The 18475-nt window shown below is 61.7% G+C and overlaps 1 protein-coding gene across 3 annotated transcripts in view; it reads left to right on the top strand.

The window, feature by feature from the left end:
* Positions 1 to 18475, top strand: part of INPP5A (inositol polyphosphate-5-phosphatase A) — a 173131-nt gene that overhangs the window by 131196 nt on the left and 23460 nt on the right. For all 3 annotated transcript variants that reach the window (XM_032423024.1, XM_032423025.1, XM_032423023.1), the window contains one exon: positions 7588 to 7672. In XM_032423024.1, coding sequence (XP_032278915.1) covers positions 7588 to 7672 — 85 coding nt within the window. The remainder of the gene's footprint in view (positions 1 to 7587; positions 7673 to 18475) is intronic.

The raw sequence follows: 18475 nt of genomic DNA on the forward strand, positions 1-18475 counted from the left end.
GTCCACAGGCACCGGCTGATGTTCCCAGGCATCGCTGCGGGGCCTCCTGCCAGGTGCCTCCGTCCACAGCTTCAGCGTCGGCCTCGGCACGCCGTGTCTTGACCAGCTTTGTGCTCGACCACTGCTTGGTTGGTGTTTGGCTTGTTCTTGTGTTTCGCCAGCAGGACAATGTCACGAGCTGTGGTCCGGCCACTCTGCACTCCGACCAGGCAGCCCGCCGGCGTCCTCGGCCTGGCCAGCATCCGTGCTCACGCCGGCCCAGGGAACGCGGATGGTGCGCATTTCCACGTGTTCCCTGTGCTCGCTGGGAGCGAAGGTTTTAAAGGCACGCTCAGCTTTCCGAGGCTCCGCTTCTCGTTTCTTCTGCCTGATGCTCGCGGGTCTTCTGTGTCCACGTGGTTCGTGGTGGCATCTGAGCGGTCTGAGAGTAGTTCTCAGTGTTTCCTATCTTAATGCTGTTTACAGGGCGAGACCGGGGACTGGTGCCAGGAGCCTGCGCACCAGCCACAGCCCGGAGCTCACGGGGAGCTGCCAGCGCACGCCCTGCCCTGCACGTGCTTCTGCTGGGGGACGGTGGTGGCAGGAGCAGGGACTTGGTCGCTGGGAAATCCGGCGTGAGGAGCCCCGTCACAGTGCACGACAGAGACACTGAGGCCCGGGCGGGGGCTGCGAGCAACCCCCACGGGCTCGGGTTGTCTTGTCACCTCGCCGTGCAAAGTGCCACAGACCCGTGGCTCACACAGCACACACCGATTGCTCGAGGCTCGAGATCCCGTGCCAGCTCTCTGGGTCCTGCTGAGAAGCCACCGCCTGGCGTGCCCACGGCCGCCCGGTCACTGTGTCTGCACGAGGTGGAGGGCACCGCACCCTTCGGACCCCATCTCACCTCCATCGCTCCCAGTGGTGTGACTGGCCCGTGGCCCACCGCATGGGGGTTGGGGCCTCGACCTGAGAATCTGGGGACGGGCACCCTCAGGGCGCAGCAGGGCCTCACGGCCTCGTGCCAACAGCTGGCTCAGGCCTCCAGCTGTGAGGACAAGAGGCAAATTTTGGAAACGTGGCAAGAGTTTATGGGGGAGATTGTGGGAAACAGTGGACTTTGTGATGCCAGTGTCACCAACTAGAGCTTTGCCCGGCCTCGTGCCACCACGTTGTGCTGTGGGCACTCCGGTGGACTCCGCGCCTGTGGCTGAGGGTTCATGTGCCCCCTGGGGCACCCCAGCACCAGCAGCAAGCTGCCCTCGAGCCAGGGACGCGCCGAGGTCCCAGCACACACTTCCCACAGTCCGAGGGGTGCTTTCCACGGCTGCCACGGCAGCCCAGTGACGCCCACGGAGCTCCCGCCTCGGGCCCCTCAGGTGTCACACCCCCCGTGCACTGGGCCTGCGAGATGCCCTGGGGAGTGCCTTGCGCCCTGAGCGCTCAACGGCGGGCCGGTCGGCGGGCTGTCACTGAGGCCCCTCAGGCGGCTTGTGGGGACGTTACCCGACGCCAAAGGGACAGTCAGGTGTCTGCGCCTGCCCGACGCTGGCCCGGGCCCTTCGGACAGATTGCTCCCCGCGTGCTTTCCCTGTCTCCGCCTCTGCCACGTTGTGCACAAACCACCCTCCCTGGGCTCCCTGGTGCTGGCAGCTGTCCCGCCCAGGTGACTGTCCTCGTGGGGGCTGCCAGCCCCACACGCGCCCCACGCGCCCTGGGGCAGAGTGAAAAGTGAGGTCATGGAAGAGCGTCCGTCCGCTGCTCGGGAGGGGAAGAGATGGTCTCAGAGCAGCGTGGATGTGGGGCCGAAACCGCAGGTGCTCTGCCTGGTGTCCGTGGTCTCATCTGGGTGTCGTCGCGACGCAGCCGCGTGAGCAGAGGCCGGGGTCCCTGCCGGCTCCCAGGAACGGGAGCCGACGCTGGTCACCTCGTGCTCGTGCGTGAACTCCGCCTGGGCCGTGATTCAGAGGAAGGCGAAGGGAAGGGAGCGATCCTGGGGTGGTGGACCGGCCGGCGCGCTCCGACGGCGTCCCACCTGCTCTCCGCACACCAGGTTCTCGGGGCCACACGCAGTCTGCGCACCCTTGGCGCTGCCTTGCCCCGTGGGCCGAGGTCACCAGCCAGGAACGCTGTGGTGTCCGACAGTTGAAGTCACGACTCCCTTCAGGGAACAACGTCTCCATCCTGGGAGGGTGGGCGTCACTTGTCCTCGAGACATGAGTGCGCGGCCCCTTCCTGTGCGTGTGTCCGCGTGGCCTGTCACATAATGAAATCGCCTGTCAAAACAGAACGAGACTCTGTTTCCAAGGCCTAAAAAATTGATTTTTATGGCTTTTCTTGTAATTCTGTTTTTGAATTAGGCACATGATATTGATGTGGGCCTACGTTTTAATCATAATAGCGTCTGACAAGGTAATTAATTTTAAAACAACTTTTTTCTCTTGGTCCAAATGGCACTATATTGAAATTAAAAGTGAGTGCCGTGAGGGCTGCGGGCCTGGCACTCAGGTGATTGCCGCGGCCGTGACAGCCCGTCCATCTTGCGCCACCACGCGACCTTTGGAGATGGTGGTTATTGATGAGTGCGGGCCATTACATCAAAAGGAGCTGGGCATGGAAATGTGATATAGTTTAGGTTTTTAATGATAGTATTACAAGAATCCAGCCCTGCTGACAGAATCCCTATCGTCGGCGCAGCTCCCCCAGTCGGGGGAGCCGCGGCAGGACCGGCGTGGCCAGGGCGTCCTGTGTGGCGTGGGGGCAGGAAAGGCCCCGCCATCCAGGAGGGCCTTAGGAAGCGAGCGTTTCCTCTCATAGATGCCCTGGAGGTTTTCGGAGTTTGTTCAGTCAGATATTAAATCGGAAGTTTGTTGGGTTTTGAGGAAGGGACTTACCTCCCGATGCGCTCTGCCATTTGATTAGCCGACGGTTGTTTGCTTCCACGGTCCATTCCCAGGGCACCAGCTGCCTGCATCGCTCTGCAGCCGTCCGTCCCCTCAGGCCGGGACCGTTGTCGGCTCAGCCCCGTGCCTTGAGCCCCACGAGGACCTGGGCGGCCCGCGTCTAGCGCCCGCCCCCCCGGAGGCCCTGTGCGCGTGAGCCCGGGGTCTCTGCTGTCCCGCGACGCTCTTCTCCCACACGCTGGACCCCCAGGCTCGGATCTGACTTCCTGCGTTCCTGTCGTCCCGTCTGTCTGTGGGCAGTTGTTGCTCCCGCCACGGCCTCCACGCGTCCTGGACCCAGAACGGCCTGGTGACTCCAGTGGCTTCACACGCCTCCTGAACGTTCATTGATCCCAGAACACGTGAGTGCTTGCCTTGCCCCAGCGCGGGGCCTGACGGTGGTTTCCAGCACCTCGGACAGAGCAGATTGCGCTTCTTCGGGCAGAGACTTAACGTGACGGTATCAGCTCGCAGACGGCTAGGGGTCCACGGGCACGTGGGGACTGTCTTCCCTGCTCTGATTAGTCTCCTGAGGCTGCGGGGACGGGGGAAGAATCCTTGGTAAGAAATGGACTCCGCACACACGTGACGCGTGTGCACACGCCCCACACGTGTGCAGCATCTACACGTACAGAACACGTCTGTACGCCACGTACACAGCACACACATGCATCTCCGCGTCACGTTTCTGCGGTCACACAGTTTCCCTCAAGCTCCGGGCTTGCAGTCCCCCAGGAGCAAACATGCAGAGAGAGCGGGGTCGTGAGTCTGACGGCGGTCGCGTTCTCCGGAGCCTCCTCAAGGAGGGCGCGTGTTCTGTGCTTTTTAGCAGACAGAAGCTGACGAATCGTTAAAACGTGTAGATGCTCTGACCCTTGGCGGGAGCAGGACCGCACTCCTCCCTTCAGCAAGAGCAAGCCGGAATGTGCTTTGGTTTAGTTTTTCTCAAAAATATAAAAAGTTTTAAAAAAAGAAAGAAAGGAGAAATGCGTTTGCGAGGCGTGAGGTCATGCGTGCTGGCTGGGACGGGGCCAGGGTGCGTGGCCCCCAGGGCCCCAGGCGCGGTGCTGACATTCTGCTCGCCACATGCTCGCCCACTCCCAGCGACCAGCCAGCGCCCAGCATGAGCAGCAGAAGAGCGTTTGGAAACCGTCCTGTGAACAGCATTCCTTCTGACCCCAGAGGCCCCTTGACCTTGACGGCGCCACCGGCCTTTGTCTCTGCAGGCCTTGGCAGAACGATGCCCAGCGAGCCAGCCTGGCCAGGAGGCTCTGCCTCTGGTGAGGGAGCCTCGCCGGGAGTGGGCTGCCTGGGGAGAAGCAGGTGAGGGGCGGCGTGGGGTAACAGTGGGGCCCTGAGACCGGAGGCTGGGCAGTTCTGGCGGGATCACGGAGCCGGGCACAGAGAGCAGCCACCTCCCGGTACCACACGCAGAATTGCATTTTGCTGAGGGGACCCTGTGCCTCCTTGGGGCACCCGCCTCATGCGGGAATTCCTGGGGACAGGTGCCCTCGGGGCAACAGGCATCTCTGTGTGACCTCAGAAAACAGAAATCAGTCCCCGTAATAAGCTGTGAACGGTGCTGGTTTGGGTTTTTAAAAACAATGTGATTGAACCCCAACAATTGTATTCTGTCCGCGTGTACCTGGCCCCAGGAGGGCCTGCCCGCGGCAGCACCAGGACCGTGTGAGGGGCCCTTAGTTCTCAGGGCTGGGACAGCCTTCTTTCCTGTTGGGTCTGCTGTGCACCTGACCTGCCCCCCACCCCCGTCCGCGAGGCTGGGGACCGGGAAGCCCATGCTGCAGGTGTCCTGATGTGGGGACGCCCTGAGACCTTTCTAGGCGCCCTACACACGTTCTCTAAGGAGTTTTCTTTTCTGAAGATGTTTAACAGCAGAAGAAGCTTTAGTCTCTCCAGGACAGGAGAGGTGGCGGGCTTCTTGCCGACAGGAGTCCCGTGCGGGGCCAAGGGAGGGAAGGAGGGGCGGCGGCAGCGGTCCTGGGCACGCTGGTGAGCCCGTGGGCTGGGACAGCAGGCGCCCCACCAGCACCCCTGACACTTCTATTCCTGAGCGGTATTTCCTCAATAGAAAAGTTTAATTTATAACAAGTAAAGGAAACTGCCGGTCGTCTGCACTAATCCGTTAAATATGTCCTTCGTTCTCAAATTCATGTATAAGTTGAAAGTTATTCCAATTAAGAAGGAAAACAGGATGTTTTGTGGAATGTAACTAGATGATACAGTGATTAGAGTGGGAGAGAAATATGAAAATAGCCAGTATGTTTTTGAAGGAACCGTCCGCAGGAAGGGCGTCCCTGTGGGAAGATTTACTGCTACAGGCGTGCGGGTCGGTGACGGTGTGCAGAGAAGGACGCAGGGCCTCAGAAAGGCCCGCGTGATTTGGGGAATTTCATGCTCCATGAACTGACTGGGAAGAGGATTGAATGTTTAACAAATGGAGCTTTCAATCGACTGCCGGGAAAATCGATAACCCTGAGCTCCTGACGTCACACTGTGATTCCAGTTGGATTGGAGGCTGACGTGAGGATGGAAGAAGGAGAGCCGTCCTCGGCCCGGGGCTGGGCAGGCCTTCGGGGACGAGGCACCCGCCCGCACAAGGGTAAAAGCTCACTCACAGCAGAAGGCCCCGTGAACGGCCTGGAGACACCAGCCACGGACCAGACAGTGGATTCTCACCGGTTCCTAGGGAGGCTCCTGGGATTCAAGAAGAAAGCAGCAAGAAACTGAAAAGAAAACAGGCAGGAAATAAGTCGGAACAGAAAATGCAGTTCAACAAGTACCTGACCAGGCGGGCGGCCACGTGTGGCCTCGTGTGGTCTCGTGTTGAGGGCAGGGAGGACGCGGAGGGGTGCAGATTCAAGCAGAAATGCAGCTTGTTTCCGTGGATGGGACGGGTTGACAGTGTTGACAGGCGCCGTTAGGCATTTGCGAGCTGCCGGGACGCCAGGACCCCACGTGCCTCCCGGACCCCCACCCCCCACTGCCAGGAGGGCAGCAGCCACGCCGGCAGAGACCCCTCCTGTGGCCCAGGAGAACATTGCAGAGCCAGGCAGGGTGGCACGTGGTCCTTGCTTGGTCCTTCTGTTTCTCAAGCTAATGAATCAAATGAGGAGACCAACTCAGTGGTAAGCAGTGCCCGAGGCAGGGGGACGAGGCAGGGGGACACGGCGCCCGAGGCAGGGGGACACGGCGCCCGAGGCAGGGGGACATGGTGCCCGAGGCAGGGGGACGAGGCAGGGGGATACGGCGCCCTGGGCAGGGGGACGAGGCAGGGGGACACGGCGCCCGAGGCAGGGGGACGAGGCAGGGGGATACGGCGCCCTGGGCAGGGGGCCGAGGCAGGGGGACATGGTGCCCGAGGCAGGGGGACGAGGCAGGGGGACACGGTGCCCGAGGCAGGGGGACACGGTGCCCGAGGCAGGGGGACATGGTGCCCGAGGCAGGGGGACCCGAGGCAGGGGGACACAGTGCCCGAGCCAGGGGGACATGGTGCCCGAGGCAGGGGGCCGAGGCAGGGGGACACGGCGCCCGAGGCAGGGGGACGAGGCAAGGGGACACGGTGCCCGAGGCAGGGGGACACGGCGCCCGAGGCAGGGGGACACGGCGCCCAAGCACGATGTCCACACTGGCCCAGGCACTGCTCGCACAGAGAGGCATTACCAGGTGGATTGGAGATGCACCAGGTTTCTTGGTAACCAATGGAAGTTTCCAAGTTAACCTGGTTAAGACTTTGCCCCTGGCCTCTGCCTGCCTGACGGTTTGGGATGCGCCCTCCGCCCCGTGCCCTGCAGCCTCGCAGCTCTGTCCCAGCAAGTGTGTGAGCGGAGCCATGGCCGGGCAGTGACGTGGGAGCCTTGCTCCCTGACCGTCCCTTCCTCTGCACCGAGCACACGTTCTGCTCCGCGGGTTGTCTAGTTAGCGGTGGTCCGCATTCTGCTCTCCAGTCGGAAGAACCCGGCACTTTGCTTTCCCTCCAGAAGCGAACAGTGGTCATTAATCGCGCTGCTGCCATGTTGGGGCGGGTGGAGGGAGCGGTCTTCCTGCCTTCCCGCGAGGGAAGAGGGGTCTGTGAGGCGGCTGCTGGCTGACCTGGAGGCTGTCCCTCTTGCCGTGTGTGCGTGTCTCGGTGGAAAAATGGAAGAGGGATTGTGGTCGATTTAAAATAGGTGGAAAAGATGTTTCCAAGCAGGCGGTGCCTCAGTTAAAAAAAAAAAGATGCAGTTGCTGTGCTTTTATGCCTTTGAAACATGGAAATGGGGCCGATACGTAAACACTTGCAGAGCAAGCTCAAGCGTACGTTCCCCCTGGGAGGAATTGTGGAGGCGCCCGGCAGAGGCCCCGGCCAGCGGTCCTTCCCCGGTGTCCTGACCCTGTGCCCCCGCGAGAGCCCCCTACCTGGCCCTCGTTCTTCCCACGTGCAGGCTGGACCTCCCACCAGATGCAGTTTCCATGCTGCGCTGGCCCACTTGTGAGGACACCCTGGTGGCACGCACGTGTCAGCGTGGAGAGAGCTGCACGTGTCTGGTGGGCGTGCGGCGTGGTCACTGTGCTGCTCAGGAGTGCGTGGAAGGCACGTGCGAGGGGCGCGTGGTAGAAGGGAGGCTGATCGGCGTGCCAGTAACGTTGTCCCCTTCTCTCCTCCCAGAATCATCGACCAGCGATTCGAGAATGTGTCCTACTTTGTGTTTGGCGATTTCAACTTCCGGCTGGACTCCAAGTCCGTGGTGGAGGTAGGCACCGCTCCCAGCCTCGTCGGGAGCCCGCAGTCGGGGTTTTAACCAAAGCTGCAGAGGCAGGGTCTGCTCCTCCCGGGCACGTTCAGCCCTGCCCTTCTCACTGCTTGTATTTAAGGCAAATATTCCCACTAAGGAGGTTTTACTGTCGAAAGGGGGGCCGTTACTGGAAATAGAAATGGACAGAGTCCCGCAGACCTCTGCGGCTGCTCAAGTGGTCTTTGCCCACGCGGGGACGCCATGTCCTGCTGGGAATGTTCCGCCGTTGAAAAGCGGAGAAGCCAGTGGGGAGACGTGGCTGGAGGGGCTGCTCCGTCAGCTTCCTCACTGGGAGTGCTGGAAACCCGTCTTTCACTGAAAAATTCATGGATGTCGCTCGATCCCCGGGGGCTTGGAGGCCATGTGTCTCCTGGGTGCACCCACGGGGCCCCTGGCGGGATGCCCCGCTAAGAACAGGTGCAGATGGAAAGCCTCGGCCCTGCCCCGTCCCAGCCATGTGACCTGAGAGCATCACCTCCACGGCGGGGAAGGGGGGGCCTGTGGCTCCGGCTCAGGGCCGAGGCTCCAGGGTGTACCCCTGCCGCAGTGACCACAGTCCCAAAGCCAGCTGCAGCAAAGGGGAGCCCAGCCCAGCCCCCGCCACCACGCCTGCATGGACAGGCCGGCGGCCCACCCCAGGAGCGCGGCGCACCCCGGTGGAGACCTGGGGGCTGTCCAAGCCATCACCTTCCCGTCAGCGTCCATCGTCCGTCCTCTGCAGAAGCGGTTCCTTACAGTCAGCCGGGGTGGCTGCCCATCATTCCAGAGCTCCCTGTCGCTGACAGACATGAGTAATGTACGGAAATTCTCTTCTTTCATCACGTAACGAATCCGATGGCACCCCACTGCGCGGGCTCACGGGGCGTACGGGTGGTCGCGCACCACGTGCCGGGAGAGCATGGGGCACCCCGCGACAAGCGTTTCGGGCGGACAAGTGAATCCCACCAGGACTTTGAAATCCTTCACTTGGTTCTGCTAGTTTTCCTCTCCTCACTTGGAGGGTGGAGGGTGAATCCATCAGATCTCAGGCCCTCCAGCGAGCCCAGGAGCTCGTCGGTCTTGTTGAAATGCTATTTTTAGGATAGGATTCAGATTTTCAGAAGTGGAATAGCACACATATGCCTGCTCCTCCTTGACCCCACAGGGCCCTGTGCTGGGGCCCCAGCCTCGTCCTCTGTCAGCCTGGCTGGCCCTGGCCCAGCAGCTCGGGGTCCTGTCCCCCATCCCCCACCCGGGGCAGTCGGCTGGCCCACCTCCAGCCGAGGGGACGCGGGGATGCAGGGAGGTCAGGCTGCCTGCACTTGCGGAGCTCAGATGGTGAGAAGCTCCGTTCCCGCGTCATCGTCTGCCCCTTCCCACCTCTGTGTGACGTCAGGTGCGAAGTACGGTTTTAAGTACTGGGAAGAGATGTGCATTTCTGTGATCCCTCCTTTGAGGAGGTCAGTTAATAAATACATTACCGCTACGTTCTAGCTTAAACATTTCTACGCATCCATCCAGGTCCTGCCGACTGCTCTGCTAGGAGACCCCATGGTGGTGGTGCTGGGGAGGCACAGGGGCCCAGGGCGCGTCGTGGGGAGACGGAGGGCTCCCAGTGTAGACAGGGAGGGTGTGGGAGGTCACAGAAGGCGGCACCAGTGCACGTGCTTCTCAGCAGCTCATCGTCATCCAGTGGCCTCTCCCAGCCCCGTCCTCGCTGTCCCCTTGCCTTGGGGCCCATCCGAAATCCAGCCTGGCTTCATTTCAAGGTCCTCAACTAATTACATCTACAAAGACACTACTTCAGAATAAGGTCCCGTTCTGAGGTCTGGGTGGACACAAATTTTGGGGGGGACTCTTCAACTCGTGACAGCCCATAACACCAGAACGACACGTCTCCCCTGCACTCAAGACTGAACGCTAAACAGTAAACACGCTTCTTGGCAAACGTTCACCTGAAGATGAGTTCAACTGAAAAAGAACAAATTTCTTTCACTGGTGACTAATTTCAGTGGCGCCAGTTAAGCTGTCTTTAGTTACCGAATTTTAAAATACCGTGTAAACACCTCTTTTGGAAACTCGGAATCTGCCAATGGCTTGGCTTGGCCTTTTAAAAGGATTTTAACTGTAAAAACGAGAAATTTTGCGGGAACCCTGAGAGTCGGAGTCAGCCTGAGCTCCCCGTGGTTGGGCCCTGAAGAAGATGGTTGAGGAGAGGTGTTCAGGAAGCCCAGGTGCCCTGAGTCCGGCCCTGGCGAATGCAGATTCAGGACCCGCCACCCTCAGGGCCAGGCTCGCAACCAGGCCTCTGACCCACTTCACTTTGCTTTTAATTGTCTTCCAAATTAAGTGTTTACTGAGCCCGTGACGGGACCGTCAGGCATGGCTTCCTGTCGGGACAGTGTCACGGGAACTTGTTAGAAACGCTCGTCCTCGGGGGCCCTGTGTGGAGACGCGAATTACATGGAGCCTCGCGCATCTCGGCATCCCCTGGGGCGCCCCGGCCGCGCCAGCTCGGGGGACGGGCCCTGCAGGTGCACACGCGGGACGCCTGCCGAGCTGCTCACCTCTGAGCTGGACCGTGCCAGGGGCAGCCCTGTGACGGTCGCGGTGTGTCCGGAGCCCTCGTGGGAGGCTGCCCGGTGTTACTAGATGGAAGGCCCCAGGGTCCGGGGGTCGTCGGGCTCTGCTGCTCCACAGCCTGCGGTTGGTGTTCGGCAGGCTGCGTGGGTGGTTCTGCTTCACAGACGCCGTGGGGGGGTTGGAGACTCCAGTTCTGGTTGCCGCCTTCCAGCCGGCTGCTCCAAGCTGGTGTCTCTGCCTCAGTGGTCCCACGGGTGTTTCCCGCATGCCTGCCGTGTGCCCTGGGGTGAACGCAGGGCACTACCCCCGTGGTGATGGCCTGGGTGCCAGGAGAGCCGTGGGGGCCGGGTCTGCCTAGCAGGTGGGACACTTGAGTCTGCTCTTCCTGATGGGCCTTTCCGTCCATTCCCTGCCCCCCAGGAGTCAAAACAGCGACCTGAGAGCAGCGTCCTCCAGAGCGTCTGCTTCCCGGGACCCTGTGCTCAGAAGCCCCTGCCTTTTGCAGGAGAGCCCTGTTTCAGATGCAGCCGTGTCTGTGGACCTTAGTATCAGCCAGAGGCCAGCAGGGCATGTTTTGGGCTGGGGTCTCCTGTGGGCAAGGCCTGGCTGGGAGCCGTGGGGTCCTGTCTGGTTCTCAAGGGTAGTCTGGGGGCATCCGTGAGATTGGCAGTGTGGACAGGGCAGGTGGGCACTGGGGTGTGGGCAGCCAGGAGGAGGAGGCCCTGATGAGCGCAGGCCGTCCTCTGTGCATCCGCCACCAGGGGCCCAGAGTGCTCTCTGCCCCTCTGTGGTGCTGAGGAGGTGAGTGGGGTCCCCAGCCTCTCCTTCCAAACCACAGCGTGGCCCAGGAAAGACACAGGTCAGAAGGAAGCAGTGGGGCTTGGCCCACACTGCCCACCACTGGCCTGGGCCTGGCACTGTCCCTCCTCCTCTCCACCTGGGTGGACAGGCAGACCGCCCTCAGCAGTGACCCCTTTTGGAACAGCTGCTTGTGGACACCCACATTCAGTGCTTGCAGACCAGGTCCTGGGGGTGGGGGGAGAAGGCCGTGCCGACCTCGACCCTTGGTTCTGGAGGAGGAGCCCACACGTGGTTTTCGGATTGCCCAAGGTCAGCGTGGCTGGTGACCAGGGATGGCCTGGACGGTGCCACAGCTGCGTGTGGTAAGAAAGCCTAAGGAAGGGGATGGGAACGCGCCTCCTGCCTGACGGGGACTTGTGCAAACGCGCACAGTTGCTTCGTCGGCCCGGCGGGTCTCTTCCCTTGGAGTGCTCCCGTGAGAAGCCGCTGCCTGCCTCGGCTTTGGGTTTGGTTGCTGATGCCCCAGCTGGAGCGGCAAGGTCAGCCTCCCCGGACCTGGGGCAGCGAGCACACTGGCGGGAGTCATCAGAGGTTAACTCAATCTGCCTCCGAAACAATGAGGGGCCAGTGAGCGGCTTGCGGCTGCGGCCACTGTGAGGGACAGGCTGTGATTGTCCGTCCGGCGGCCGGGGGGGGCGGGCTCCTCCCGGGTGGGGGTCAGTCAGGCCCGAGCAGGACGGGGAGACCTTGTCGCGGCTTGCAGGGAGGGGGCAGGGTCCGCTGATGCAGAGGGAGAGGACCCCGGCCCCCGGGAACCGGCGGCTTCCTGTTTCAGACGCACACGGATGCCCGCGAGCTTGCAGAGCAGAACTGAGAAGACCGTTCTGGGAGCAAACTTGGCGCCGCCGCCGGAGCCGTAATTAAAGCACACATTAGACACGGTCGTCACGTGCCGACCGATGGGCCGCGCGGCACGAAGCGGATTATTAACGCGGCCTCCGGCTCGGCCCTGCGGGCGGGACCGCTTGGAGGGTATGTTTTATGCCTTGTGCGGTGGCAGCTGGGGCGCTCAGCTGGCCGCAGTGACAAAGGGCGACAGCGGTGCCAGGCGCTCCCGTCTCTGCCCGGCCGCGCCCACCTGCTGTCCTTCATCCCTGACAGCGATGCTGACGCATGTGCTTCTGGAGGCTGGCGGCCGTTTCAAAACCAGTTGTCAGTGCGAGACGCGTGCGCGTGCTCTCAGGTGCCAGGTGGGCCTGTCGGAACCCGGGTCCTGTGAGGCCCGTCCGGGAGGGGCGCCCCCAGCACTGACGGCACCGGCCTTGGAAGGGGCCAGAAGGACCCACAGCCAGCCCGCTGCGTCCCGAAACCGCCGAAGACCCCAGCCAGCAGCAGGGGTGCAGCCAGGCCCCCAGTGGCCAGAGCCCCGTCCCCAGACCGCAGACTTCGCTGCCGCCAGCCTCCTTCCCTCAGGTGCTCCCACGTCCTGGGGAAGGCGCTCCCACTCGGCCTGGAGGGGGCATCGCCCTGTCACGGCCTGTGCCAGCCCTCTGGAGGCCCTCCAAGATCCGGCAGCCAGGAAGGTCGCCGTGCCGACACCGAGCGCAGGAGGAAGTGCTGGTGGGCATCCGGTCTCCAGCTAGCTTGTCGCACCAAGCCCAGCCACGCCCCAGACCCTGCCACCAACAAGGTGCACACAGGCCCCTGTCAGCCCCCGTCAGCCCCCGTCAGCCCCTGTCAGGCCCCCTCAGCCCCCGTCAGCTCCCAGCAGCCCCCCTCAGCCCCCAGCAGCCCCCGTCAGCCCCCCAGCAGCCCCCAGCAGCCCCCCAGCAGCCCCCCGTCAGCCCCCAGCAGCCCCTCTCAGCCCCCCTCAGCCCCCAGCAGCCCCCCAGCCCCCAGCAGCCCCCCCTCAGCCCCCAGCAGCCCCCGTCAGCCCCTTTCAGCCCTGCATCAGCCCCCCAGCAGCCCCCCTCAGCCCCCGTCAGCCCCCGTCAACCCCCCTCAGCCCCCAGCAGCGAATTGGTGTTTCTGCCCCTGCCGTGGTGGGAGTGGTGGGCGTGAGCAGCCCAGGAGCTCTGGGCAGCCTGGCGTCCTCGGGACAGAGGGAAGGGATGCGCCAGCCCACGTCCCAAGTCCTGAGAGGCACCCGGAGAAAGCCTCGTTGGGTGTGGAGCGGTCACAGCCCTTAGCGGCCTCAGGTGGTATGGGTTAGGTGTGCAGAAGCTCCATCTTCTCCGTGCCGCGAGCAGACGCTGGTGGTCGAGAGGGTTTCTCCTCCGACCTGGGAGCCGGCGCAGACGGGGCCGCGCGTCCAGGCCGCCTCCTCGCTGCGGGCTCCACTTGTACCTGCAGCGGCTGAGTGGGGGGCTCGTGCGCGGTGCGTTGGCTTATTCGTGTGGCTTTTTAAGAGTCTTGCCTTAAAACAACAGATTTACTCATTTAAATCATTAAATTCATTTAATTACTGTTTCAGAAGAAAAGAAACCTTTATCTGGTCTATTTTGAGATAGGGCCTGTGGCATCAAAATAAAGCAAACTCTGACGTTATACTTAATTATGACAACTCTGGGTTTCGTATTTAGGGTATTTTATTTTATTTTTTTAAAGATTTTATTTATTTATTTGACAGGGAGAGAGTGAGACAGGGAACACAAGCAGGGGGAGTGGGAGAGGGAGAAGCAGACTTCCCGCTGAGCAGGGAGCCCGATGCGGGGCTGGATCCCAGGACCCCGGGACCATGACCTGAGCCGAAGGCAGACGCTTAACGACTGAGCCACCCAGGCGCACCCCTAGGGTATTTTCTCCCAGAAAGTTTGCCTTACAAACATTAGTTCGTATTTCCAGTTGGTAGATTGATGTCAAAATAATTATCCACGTAATTATAGAAAAAAGGCGTTCCCCCTCACCAGTTCCCTAATGTGGGACCTTGATTTGCTGATTCATGGTCAGGTCTGTGTTCACCAATCTGTGATGCTTTTTTCTGTGTGTTCTGCTAGTTCATGCTTTATTTACCCCACTCTTGGCGTCAGCGCAGCTCATGGGGATTTTAGGACTGCAGACGGGTGCCAAAGCTGGTGGGCAGGCTCTCTCTCTGTCTGTGGCCTACGCTGCTGGTGGGAAGAAGTGCCCCTGCCCTCTAGTCGTCCCAGGTCGGAGCCCTGGCGTGTCCGTGGAAGCCCGGGTGTTCTCAAGAGACCAAACCAAGAGCATGTCCAGTGTCCCTGGCCAGGGCCTCGTCCCTGGCCTGAGCTGGGGGCATGCACACACCTGCTGGACACCGGTCTGAGAAGAGCACACGCAGCTTCCTTCCAGAATGCCAGCTGCGTGGTCCTGTGTGGGCTCACAACCACCACTGGGCTTTGCCCAGTGCGCCCAAGCTCTGTCAGCACCCGTCCTTGTGGCCCGGCTGGTAGGGAGTCCGCAGAGCCGTCCTGGGAGAGATGAAAGGGTCTTTATGGCACGTTGTTGTTCTAGATGAACAGTGCACAGTCTGAAACAGAGGGGGAAGGTGCCTTGGCGGCTGACCTAACCCTCGTAACAGCGCCTCCTCAGGACCCGCTCGCGGCTCCCCATGTCCCCCGGCTGCAGTGGCCAGGGGCCCTCGAGCCTGTGGTGTCAGCGCTTGGGGTCCTCAGAGATGGTGGTTCCCCAACACTTATTAATAGGCCTCTTTTCTCCTGAGAGTGCAGGGGTTTGGTGGGAAAACCTTGGAAAGAGCCAGAGCTCATGGGAAGGGTCTTTGGGAAGTCAGCATAAATGGGATGGGTGACCGTTGGGGACAGTTCCTGCTGGAGACAGCACCTTTCCAGAGAGAGGACAAGACCTCGACATGCTCTCTGGTGGAAGCTGCCCTGCTCGGCCCTGTTCTGAACCGTTCTTTGTGACGGTGCAGACCAGCCTGACCCCAAAAACGAAGGGGATCACCACCAGGACACTCCTGTTTGCGGCCACCAGGCCCGCCGCCCTCCCCTGCTGTCACACCCCTCTGTGCGTCTCAGGTGCTGTGTGTGCATGGGGATGCGTGTCCACGTGTTGTGTGCACGGGGTGCTTGCTCTAACCCCGTAGCTGATGTGGTTCCGACACCACAGACCCCGTGGTGAGGCCGCAGAATCACCCGCTGGGCCTGGGTGAAGCCGGGGGAAAGGAGCTGTGCTGTGTGCTCTGCGTCAGGGTCTCTGGTCCATCTAGAAGCCGCTGCTCCCAGCAGGTGCATGGCACCCGGGCTTGCGCCTGGGACCTGCTCTCAGATGGGGCAGAGACCGCTGTTGCCTGGGAGGAAAGTCCGCGTGAGCACATAGAGCTCAGGGCCACCCGAGACGGCCGTGCAGGGCACCTGCCCGTCTCTCGGCTCATCCAGGCCCCCGGCCTGCGCCCCACGGTGGCTCCGCTCTCCTCTTGGACGGCAGAGGCTGGCTCATCGCAGTGGCCCCAGCCCCCCACCCCCTGCCCTGCTATGGCCAGAGTGCCGACCTCCCTGCTTCCGAAGGTGTCTGCAGCCCCTCCCTGAGCCCCAGACGCCTCCCCGAACAGCCCGCCGCAGGCTGGCCGTGTCATTTCCCTCCGGGGGCCCCCCAGCACCGTACTGCTGCCGCTGTGTTGTAGCAGTTTGTCAGGAAGGTCCTGGGAGGGTGGCACAGGGTCCCACGGCTGGTCCTGGGAAGCACTGGGGCCGCACCCCCAGGTCTGGGGGTCGATGGCTCTGGTCCTCCTCCATCCCTGAGACTCCCAATGCCCTCGGGCCCTCTGCTGGGCTCACCGCTTCCTTGGCACCTCCGTTTAAAGTTGGAGACTTTGTTTTAAGGGCCGTTTCTTCTGCAAGCTTTTCCTGCCGGCCTTTCCAGAGTCAGCCCCGTGAGCATCTGTGGCTGAAATTAGGCTGGAGCACGCCTTTGTTTCCGATTTCACGCTCTCAGAGGGCCTGCATGTCGTTCTGCGGAGCTGTCAGGGGATGAAAGCCTGCAGCAGGGTCCTGCTTCCTGGGAAAGGCGTGAACGATGGGGGAAATGTGTCTCCAAGCCCACCCACCAGTTCACGGAGGCCGGGCCGAGAGTCAGGAGGGGCGCATCCTCTGGAGTCCCTGGGCACGCGGCAAGGGGCAGGGCTCAAGGCTTCTCCTCTGCCCTCGTCCCTCCTGCTTCCTCCTTTCTCCTCTGTCCTCCCTGGGCCCTCATTCACTTGGTCACCTGAAACACTCGTGGGCCAGGGAGTGTTTCAGGCAGATGAGTGAAGAGAAGCTGCTGCTTCTTTCCTCCTTTCCTCCACGAGTGTTGACGTCTGGAACGCGCCAAAAGCACACTTTGCTTAGCAATCAAACACCTTTTCCCGGTGGGGTTATCTCTCTCTGGGAGTAGGGGGCACGCGAATATAGCCCGGGTTAGCTCACAGCTCCGGAGCCGTGCCCACAGGCAGCCTGGCGGGAGAGATCAGGTGAGGGTGAACATGTGGCCAGGACGCTGCCCCGGGCCATGGGGGCCCGGTGAGGCTCTCCAGGGTCCCAGTGCCTCCCCCAGTGGTCTCAGTTTGAAAACAAAGAGAAGTCTATTCCTGCGGCTGCAGAAATTTTTAATTCTTAATTCCTTAAGAATTCGCTCCAGTGTTTTCCTCGAAGCTGCCTGCACTGTGTCTGGATGCGGGGCCCAGGCTGGCTCTGGGGCTCGCTTCTGTTCTGTTTAACGCAGCCCTGAGCGGCCCTGCTGAGGACGTCTCGGCCCCGGCACGGTCGTCCACTCCCTGCACGTTAAACAGTCTGTGGACATCTGGCCCGACTGGTTTTCATCGCTGACTAAAGTCGGGATTGGACCTTGCCCCACCTCTTTGTGCAGCCATGGGGGAGGGACAGCGACCCCGAGACAATGGCCCTGCTCACCCCTCTGGAAAGCTCCGCTCCAGGCCAGACAAGGAGCACCTGGCGTCCTCGAGGTGCCGGCCTTCCCCCTTGTGCTGATTTGGGACGGGCTCTGCTGGGACCAGTGGTCAGGTCAGGAGGCTGCAGGGATGGAGTTTGCATGTGCGTCCCTGGCTACCCCTTGTGCTCTGGGCGGGAGGGCACCTTCTTCCAGGACCTTCTGATCCTGTTCCCAGAGGAGCGGGCCCTCCTCAGAATGCTTCTGGAAGGTCAAGTCATGCAGACCGTCTGCTGAGAACTTTCTGGGTGCCTGTGGCCCTCATTGGGGCCCCGGCCGTCACTGACAGGGGGGCTCAGAGTTGCAGGAAGGGGGTTCATGGCTCCACCAACAAACAGGTGACTTTGCGTCAAAGCACAGAGACAGGATGTGCAGACTGCCAGGACCCAGGATACGTGGGCGGTAAGAGGAAGTCACGGGAGCAGAAAGGGCCCTTTCCCGGCACCCATGTTCCCAGGAGCTTAGCTTTGCTTCTGTGGCCACTGTGGCCTCCGTGGTTCTTGCACAGGCTCTGGGGATGGGATTTCACGGACCCCGATGAGGAGCCTGCTGACCCCAGGCTCGCCCCAACTCAGCCCTCACTGCATTCTGGAACAGTCCTTCCCCCGTGCCTTCCCTGAGTGCATCCAAATATGCAGAGTGATGTGCGTCCGCGGGCCTGGGGGGTGGGCTTCTTCCAGGCCTGAGGGAGACCAGACCCCTGCCCGCTCCCATGGGGACTTCTCCTGACTCTGGGGGAGAGTACAACCAAACGCAGGTTCCCAGCCCACACAGGCCTTGCGGACAGAGGCAGGACTCCCCATTCCTGTTCAGTAGACATTTTTAAATTCGAAATGTGCTTCCAATATATACATCAACTTCCTGCGTTTTCTGGGGTAGAGGGAAGCAGGAGGATGGAAAGGCGTGCCCCCGAGAAGGGAAGGACCCGCCAGGCCTCTGGACTCACACCTGCACTGGTGCACGCATCCCCTCCACTGTCCACATCCTGTGGCCCGGGCCCGCTTCCAGAGACTGCCTCCCCAGCACGGCCCGTGTCCTGTCTCCTGTCCATCCATCTCCTCCCCACCACAGTCCCCACACTGAAGACACTGTACCTGGGGGCCCCTCAGCCCCTCGCCAGCTCCCTGAGTGCCTGTCCCTGGAGCCCCCATGTCTGCTCCACATTCACTGTCCAGTTCTTCCTCCAGGAACCCTCTGTTACGGGGTCCCCATGGTCTCACCCCGACACCCTCGACCGCTGGCTCTGCACTGCCCGGCTCGCAGCCCCCCAGTCCTGGCACGTGCAGAGGCCGCCTGCCTGCCCGGGACTGAGCTGGTCCTTTGGAAACTTCGGCTGAGAGTCTGCCTCGGCTGGCTGAGCTCACGGCAAACCGCGGGGAACCTGCTCAGAGACCACGCTTTGGACACAGATGGAGGCGTGGGTCCTGCCGCCTCGAGTGGGTACACACGGCTACGGCTTCCGTGTACCGTTTGGAAACTAAGCAGTTTAAACAA

The sequence above is a fragment of the Phoca vitulina genome, unplaced genomic scaffold (assembly GCF_004348235.1).
Source record: "Phoca vitulina isolate PV1807 unplaced genomic scaffold, GSC_HSeal_1.0 scaffold28, whole genome shotgun sequence".
In the NCBI taxonomy this organism is placed as follows: domain Eukaryota; kingdom Metazoa; phylum Chordata; class Mammalia; order Carnivora; family Phocidae; genus Phoca; species Phoca vitulina.